Source organism: Limulus polyphemus, unplaced genomic scaffold (genome assembly GCF_000517525.1).
Source record: "Limulus polyphemus unplaced genomic scaffold, Limulus_polyphemus-2.1.2 Scaffold206, whole genome shotgun sequence".
In the NCBI taxonomy this organism is placed as follows: Eukaryota; Metazoa; Arthropoda; class Merostomata; order Xiphosura; family Limulidae; genus Limulus; species Limulus polyphemus.
This window is the reverse complement of record NW_013665816.1, coordinates 580,090-588,497: the sequence shown is the minus strand read 5'-3', so window position 1 is coordinate 588,497 and position 8,408 is coordinate 580,090. Positions and strand designations below refer to the sequence as shown.

General features: G+C 35.6%; 1 protein-coding gene across 4 annotated transcripts in view; it reads left to right on the top strand.

The window, feature by feature from the left end:
- LOC106478381 (netrin receptor UNC5C-like) overlaps positions 1-8,408 on the top strand; it is a 214,411-nt gene that overhangs the window by 151,988 nt on the left and 54,015 nt on the right. For 3 of the 4 annotated variants that reach the window (XM_022381976.1, XM_022381973.1, XM_022381975.1), the window contains 2 exons: positions 2,740-2,907; positions 8,076-8,096. In XM_022381976.1, coding sequence (XP_022237684.1) covers positions 2,740-2,907; positions 8,076-8,096 — 189 coding nt within the window. The remainder of the gene's footprint in view (positions 1-2,739; positions 2,908-8,075; positions 8,097-8,408) is intronic. The other variant, XM_022381974.1, reaches the window with a different exon arrangement.

The window sequence follows — 8,408 nt, the reverse complement described above, 5'->3', positions numbered from 1 at the left end:
TATATATATATATATATATATATATATATACAGGTATATAAACCAAGCCCAGTTATTGTAAGCATTTTCAACAGTTAATCTATTTCAGTTAGGTTATGTAGGTCTTGTGTAGTTAGGTTTAATGTGTTATGTAGGTCTTGTGTAGTTAGGTTTAATGTGTTATGTAGGTCTTGTGTAGTTAGGTTTAATGTGTTAAAACTACACGAGGGCTATCTGCGTTAGCCGTTCCTAATTTAGCAGTGAAAGACGAGAGGGAAGGCAGCTAGTCATCACCACTCACCGTCAACTGTTGGGCTACACTTTTACTAACAAATAGTAGGATTGACCGTCACATTATAACTCCCCCACGCCTTAAACAATGATCATGTTTGGTGGTAGGGGGGATTCGAACTCGCGACCTCCAGAGTCGAGCGCCCTAACCACCAGAACACGTTATTCTTGTAAATAGGAATTATCTTAGGAAAACTCTAGAATCTTAGTCTCTGTGTGGAATTAACACAAATAAATTTACTACTAGTTTATTCCTAAATTTTAATTAAATGCGGTTCATGAAGTATTAAGATTTCGATTAAAAGAAAAGTTTTTTTAAATCTTCAGAAGTCTCGTAAAAAATCGAACTACGGCATATACCAATGTTACGAGTGTTTGTTTTCAATAGAATTTTAAGAATTTAACGTTTTCAAATTTAGTAAAACAATTAAATTACTAGTTTCAGTAATAAGAGAACATATGGAACATTCATAAAATAAACGATCTGGGTTGCGTAAGACAATCTCTCGATTTGTCATAAACTTAAAGAAAACTTTGACTAAACGTAGAAGAAAGTTTGTCTAATACTCTGTGAATGCTAAAAAACAAAACCACCAACACAACAGCAACAAAAACGTGACAATCACAGACATCCCAACTTTCCCGGAACTCCCGGGAGTATCCTTGATCTGCGTAAAACCCTCCCTCTTCCCGAAAATAAATGAAAGCCTTTCGGAGATACATATACTTTCTCTTTAAAGGTTTAATATGTTAGCAAATATCAAATAGACCAATTTCATATGATGTATGCATACACAATTAGATTGGTGCTAAGCAAGAGTGGTTGTATAGTGAAAACAGGGTAGTTGAAGTTGGTTGGACAGTCACCGTCCATCAAACATATAAGGTTATCACAATAACAAGTTTTTTCGAAGGCTTGATATCCGTGGGTCTTAGATAGATTATCTCCCTGAAGTCATTTACATGAGCTAGAGCTGTCTTTAATCAGTTTTGGACCAGTGCTTATTGCCCAGTTTGACCCAGTGGACTTTCGACCGTTTGGTCAATGTTCGTGTCCCGATATATATCGTGCACCACACTTAGGGGCTGTGAGTGCGTTATAAGGGTGACGATTAAATCCTACTAATCGTTTCTGAGAAGAATTGGCAGTACGTGATGATGAATGTCTTTTATCTACTCTATAAGTTCAAAATTAGGGACGGTTTACTTTGTGAGAAAATCCGAAAGTAACCACCAAACTGGTGCTTATAAGTAGCTGTTTAATTCTTCAGCATTTATAAGATATTTCATTCAAGTCTTCTGTAATTTAAGCATAGGCTTCGGAGATGGTGGGAAAGAGAACCAAGGAGACACCACTCACCCTCTTTTCAAAGAGGGAGACATGAACACTGATCAAAGTTAAAATATGCGCTTCTAAAACAACTTACAATGAGGGCAGAAAAAAACTAAGTATTGAAAATTGTTCAACGCCTGTATGATACGAAACTGTAACATACCTCACAGTATTACCGATCCAGCTTAAGTTGTCTAAAACCTGCCCCGATTTTTGGTCAGGCGCTAAGGGAAGGGAGATACCATATTAATATAAGGAGATGCTTTTGTTTTGCAAGCTAGAACAAAGTACATTTCTATATAATGTATTATTACAATAAAGTATTGTCGAATTTTTTCAGCTGATAACGTTTCAGGACAGTTTACAATAGGGTGACCATACGTTTCAGATATCCAGAGACAGTTCCCGGATGAGAAATGTTGTCCCCGAGAGAAGAAAAAACAAGTTATTCGATTCGATAGGATTCAACTCCATTTCAACTGTTAAAGTCATTATGAAGCAACGGAAATGAATTAGGAATAAACCTCCAGCCACTTTTATTATCGTTATTGTTAGCTTAGGTCATCGTCATGTGACGAGACTGGTACAATCTCCACAGCTTCAACCTAGAATTTATCATTACGCGTTTCTGTGTTGTTGTTTTTTAGGAAAATAAAATCCTAAAATACACACACTCGTCAGATAAATTCAACTGACACTAATACAGCAAATTTCTTCGCTACTGTCTGCATCTCGAGGTATAAAGTTTTTAGAAATGTGTCCCCGGTTTTTAGAAAGGTGTCCCCGGTTTTGGTTTACAAAATATGGTCGGCTTAGTTAACAATATGTCAATTTTACTAAACCAAATACGTCATGGTCAGAGACCCCACATGGTCGGACCCCACACCCAACACAACACACGCCTTTACTATCCTTCCGGCGCCTATGAGTTTAAGCATTTTTATTTGGCGTCTCGTGATTAATCTTCAGCTGACCTGATGAGCTCTGGGATTAGACGAAAGGCCTCATCGGCATTGAATATAGCAAACGTAGTTTGGTTGACATATTATTACACAATGTTCTTTGCTTTCACTCGTAAGTTCTTAGAATGACGTATAATTTCTACCTGCTTGTTTATAACCATCTTCTAATTTTAGTGAATGGCGGTTGGTCAAGCTGGTCACCTTGGAGCGAGTGTAGTAACCGATGTGGCCGAGGAACACAAACCCGAAAGCGGCTGTGTACCAATCCTGCTCCACTGAATGAAGGAGAACAGTGTGATGGTGAAAGCGTTCAGAAGACCGACTGTACAACACTTTGTCCCGGTAGGTGTGCCTTATTTCCCTTTTTTGTGTCCTTCGTATTCACAAATGACCGTGTTAAATTTTGTGAACAAAATGTTATCAGGACCCACCTAGGAACAGAGAGATTGACATTACTTGGTGAGAGTAGTCGTCCATAAAACATCGCTGTTCTTAAACAGTTTTTAATTTAATCGAAACCAACATCAGTATACATGAACAGATGAAGATTCAGTTGGGGTTGTGGTAAATTGCAAGTCAACCTTGAAAAGTCAGTAGATCGGACTAATCATGGATACCTTGAGGAATTAACATATTGAACTGATCTAGATTTGGGTCTGGATCTTGTTAAATTGGAAGATACCTTGAGGAATTAACATATTGAACTGATCTAGATAATTTAACAAGATCCAGACCCAAACCTAGATCAGTTCAATATGTTAATTCCTCAAGGTATCTTCTAATTTAACAAGATCTAGACCCAAACAGGAACCTTGACGAGCTAATATATCGAACTGTTCCGGATTTCGATGTGGATTTTATTAAATTGCCGAGAACCTTGAGGGTTTAATATACGTACAATTTTGCGTGTAATGAATTAGTCATTAGAAACTTCATCCTTGTGGTGATCGTGTTGAATATTAAAGTCATTAAATCTGAACGTATATAACTGATATTTTAGTACTTATTATCTTATTAATAACGTAATTATTGAGCAAAAAAATAAGTAGATATCAGATCACATGATCATTTTTCATCTTTTTACCAGTTTACAAATACATGTCCTGTAATTGAAACATTGTGACTGCGGTCGATTTCAAGCGATAAGAAACCGCACTTAATAATTGATATTGTTAATCAATAATAATAGCTGCTGTGTCATCGTCGCATAATAATCAGTTGCTTCTAAATAATTTTCGATAATTAACGGTTTTACACTGTGTCTTTAAGTAATCGAATATCTGTACGCGTTGTGGACTAATTTATAGTTCTGCGTCAGGATTGGTTATATTCGAATATTTACACAAATCCGAATTCTATGGGGTTTTGAGTTACTTATTAGGTTACTATATGGTGACGTAAAACGGACTCAAAACCCCATAGATATTATATACATATCACTATTATAAGAGGCCTAATGGTGTTTCTTTGGATTGCTGACCCAAGCTGTGCTGATAAGCCTTGAATAGGCGAAACTACAGTCCATAGGAGATGGTACGGCTAATCAAAGACTGCATTAGTCACTTACGTCAAAGATTCTTTTTTCAATTTCACCTCTGGTGAAAAGGAAAATAAATCTTTAAGAAGTCCGAATTCTGATTAGCATTTAATTTGGATATTCGGAGGATCCAATTTAAAGTTTCAGCATTAAAAAGGGCATTTTATTTGGTTACTTGGGTGAATCCGTTTAAGATTTTAGCATTGAATACGATGTTTAACTTGGACATTCGCATGATCCAGTGTAAGGTTTTAGCACTAAATGCAAGATTTTACTTGGACATTCGGAAGACCCTTTTAAGGTTTTATTATTAAATACGAGCCATATATAATGGTGAAACGCTAAAGACAGCGTGGAAAGACAACCTTGCAATGAACAGTGATCAGAATTCAGTCGCGTAGTACAGATGTCCTGTACCCCCCCCCCCCGCCAACCCCCAAGGCTGATAGCAAGATCCTCTTAATCTTAATGGTGTCAGGTTTTACAGCGACGGCGGGAGTATTATTTCTCTCAGATAGTTCTTTCATGTTCTATTTTGACCCTTTCTCTTCTCATGGGACAGTCTAAGCACGATTTTCCGTTTTGCTTCTAGACTAATCTCGAAGGCACGGTCAGAGTTTGTGGGAACGAACAGAATGAAACAGTTCCAGGCAACCACCGGCATTATATGTCATCTCCTTATCAGATTTTTCTTAGCCCTCTAGGAAGTTCAAAGGCCAACTCGTCTACATCTCGTGCATGCTAACATTATGTACAGGTGGATTGAAATACTAGCGGCACGACCTATCTATTTTCAGCAGAGTTTGTGTCCTCACTGTAGATCCTTACAAGACGATTGTAACGCGTTAAACCACAGCAACGACACTAGTTGGAGTTAGCCTCATATTTCACGACCTAGCTATTTTAACAGTGTTTGTGTCATCACTGTGGATCCTTACAAGACGATTGTAACGCGTTAAACCACAGCAACGACACTAGTTGGAGCTAACCTCATATTTCACGACCTAGCTATTTTAACAGTGTTTGTGTCATCACTGTAAATCCTTACAAGACGATTGTAACGCGTTAAACCACAGCAACGACACTAGTTGGAGTTAACCTCGTATTTCACGACCTAGCTATTTTAACACTGTAGATCCTCGTGAGATGGTTGTAATGCTTTAAACCACGGCAAAGACAATGAGGATACGTTATCGTGATTCGAACGCTCTTACTTGTGCTTCCGGCGTTTACTCAGCCTGGGCGTTTACGTTTGAAATGTAGACAGGTCTGAAAAACACTGAAATACAATCACATAAAGTAATAAACAACGTGAACAAGATACATGTGCTTAAAGAATGAATCTTAAATCAAAAACTGGCGGGCGGCTGATTCGTTACAGGTAAGACTTGTAAAGACACTTGAGTTAAAAAGTAAATATTTTCTATAATACTAAATTCTTTGGCGATCTCTAAAATCCACTAACCTTAATCTGGGCCACTAACAGCGAAATATCCAAACATATTTTGGATTTTACCGTGAAGGTTTATTTATTTATTGTTAGACATTGATGAAAGTATTATCTGTTTGAAAAAAAGTTATCAAAATAGACCGGAAATACACAATAGGAATCATTATTTATTTTTTCTTCTTTGAATTTTTTCTCTGTTTTAGATAATGATGTATTATGCCGCGAAAATTTATGAACTGAGCATGTTATGACTATATTAAAGCAGTCCGGTTAATGAAACACAAATCGATAATAGTACTAGTATCCTGAATGTTTTATGATGTCGGAAAAACAAACAAACTAAATTTAGTTTGTACAAGATTATACATTTTGTGTCTGAACCATATAGTTCTGTTTTTAGTTTTTAATTGTCCTTCATCAAATACTGTCGCGCAGTATTTGAAAATGTTGGCTGAAGCTTCAATAAATGAAAAATTCCAAGAGGAACTGAGATCCTCAAGAAACGTCTATCGAACAGCGCCACCTCGAGTCTCGCCTGTTAGATTATTCTGATTTAATTTTTTTTTAATCAAGCAGTAATAAAATAAATGTCATCATCCCATCCAAAGACGAATGTTGTATTCAATATTTATATTAATTAAGTTTATTTTCTACAATTTTGCATTAATTTATTGATGTAAAGCGAATAAAGTGTTGTATGAAAATGTTGCCTGCTGAATGGACCACGACAACCGGCTCTAACAGAAAGAAACCAAATATTTAGAAAACATCATTTTTGTTACTTTTTTAAGATTGTAAACAAATGCATGTTTTTGAAAATTCAGTCCCAGACATATTCGTGCCAACTACAAAATACAATTTTTACTATCTTATTTTAAAGTCATATGAAATGTACATACAAATCACTTACTTAAAGTAATGTAAAGACACAAACTCTTTCGGGTACATAAACATAATATTGATAATTTTCCTTCAGTTAATTTTTATCATGCCAATCAGCTCATAATTATGCATGGTTGGCTAGTTTTTGTATGCGAGTTTACCATTCCAGCGATGTATTATTATAAACTTGGCCGTATTACCTCTGTCATATCACTTGATGATTCTTAGTCTTACCTGTCTCGTATTGTTCGTTGATTCCAGTTGTATTGCTCATACTCCTATCATATTACTCAATTAGTTCTGAGTAACTTTTACCCATGTCATTTTACTCAGTTCTCAGTTGTCGTCCCTTTTATCTGTATCATATGACTCGTTGGTTCCTATAGTCGTCGTTACTCGTACTTTTGCTGTATGGCTTGTTGGTTCCGACTGTCGTCGTTACTCTTACTTTTGCCGTATGGCTTGTTGGTTCCTATAGTTGTCGTTACTCTTACCGTATGGCTTGTTGGTTCCTATAGTTGTCGTTACTCTTGCCGTATGGCTTGTTGGTTCCTATAGTTGTCGTTACTCTTGCCGTATGGCTTGTTGGTTCCTACTGTCGTCGTTACTCTTACTCTTGCCGTATGGCTTGTTGGTTCCTATTGTTTTCGTTACTCTTACTCTTGCCGTATGGCTTGTTGGTTCCTATTGTTTTCGTAACTCTTACTCTTGCCGTATGGCTTGTTGGTTCCTATAATCGTCGTTACTCTCACTCTTGCCATATGATTTGCTCGTTCCTCTGTTATATTCCTTGTTGGTTCTGAGCAGTCAATATTTTTTCCTTTGTTATTGAAAGTAATAAAGCTTTACTTGCAAATCTTAGTTATTTTTGCTATAACGATGTATAGGAGACTGCATTTCAAATAGTTTACATTTATTAATTCTCGTAGTTCTTACATTAATACTTTTTGTGTCAGATTTCACTCCCCCCCCCCCAGTGGCACAGCGGAATGTCTTACAACGCTAGAATCCGGATTTCGATACCAGTGGTGGGCAAAGCACAGATAGCCCATTGTGTAGCTTTATGCTTAATTACAAACAAACAAACACTCGCTCCCAACTGTTATGGTGTGATATTTTCTCTCTATTTTTACGGTTATGTTGATGTCATGTATTTCTTATTTAATCACAGTAATTTTATATGATACATAAATATATTTTAACAACTTATTGTAAATATTATTTTTTTCATCTTAATTAATCTTTAGTGTTACTTTTTCTACAAGGTTGTGTATAATTAGTGGTTTTTTAAAGTGTAGAATGAGTAAAATAAGTAAAGGTATATATATAGTTTTATGTACAGTGCCAGGTAAAAATAACTGATTTCAATGGTAAGTTACCCTTGAAAAAATACTAGTTAAGAAGACTTCTCTATACCCAAGAACTTTTCCGATAGAACTCATGACAAATGTTCATTCTTAGCTCCAACAAACACGTTGTATTATAGAAAAATATTTAAAAATATGACATTATATTGAAACAGAACAAGATGTCGGAGTTTTTTTTCGATATTGCACGTATACATGATGTGATTTTGCCTTAAACTTTGAACTACAGTCATCTCTGATATGAATTGTTTCTTTGATTTAATGCTGCACAAAGACGTTAGGGAGGACGATAAAGGTAAGCGATTAATCTTTATGAAAGGCTACAACTTATTGGTTGATGCATTTAAGAAAGGTTACATTTTATTGGATGAAATATTTAAAAAAGGTTACATTTTATTGGATGATATATTTAAAAAGGTTACATTTTATTGGATGATATATTTAAAAAAGTTACAGTTTATTGGATGACATATTTAAAAAAAGGTTACATTTTATTGGATGACATATTTAAGAATGTTTACAGTTCATTGAATGATATATCTAAGAATGTTTACAGTTCATTGGATGATATATCTAAGAATGTTTACAGTTCATTGGATGATATATC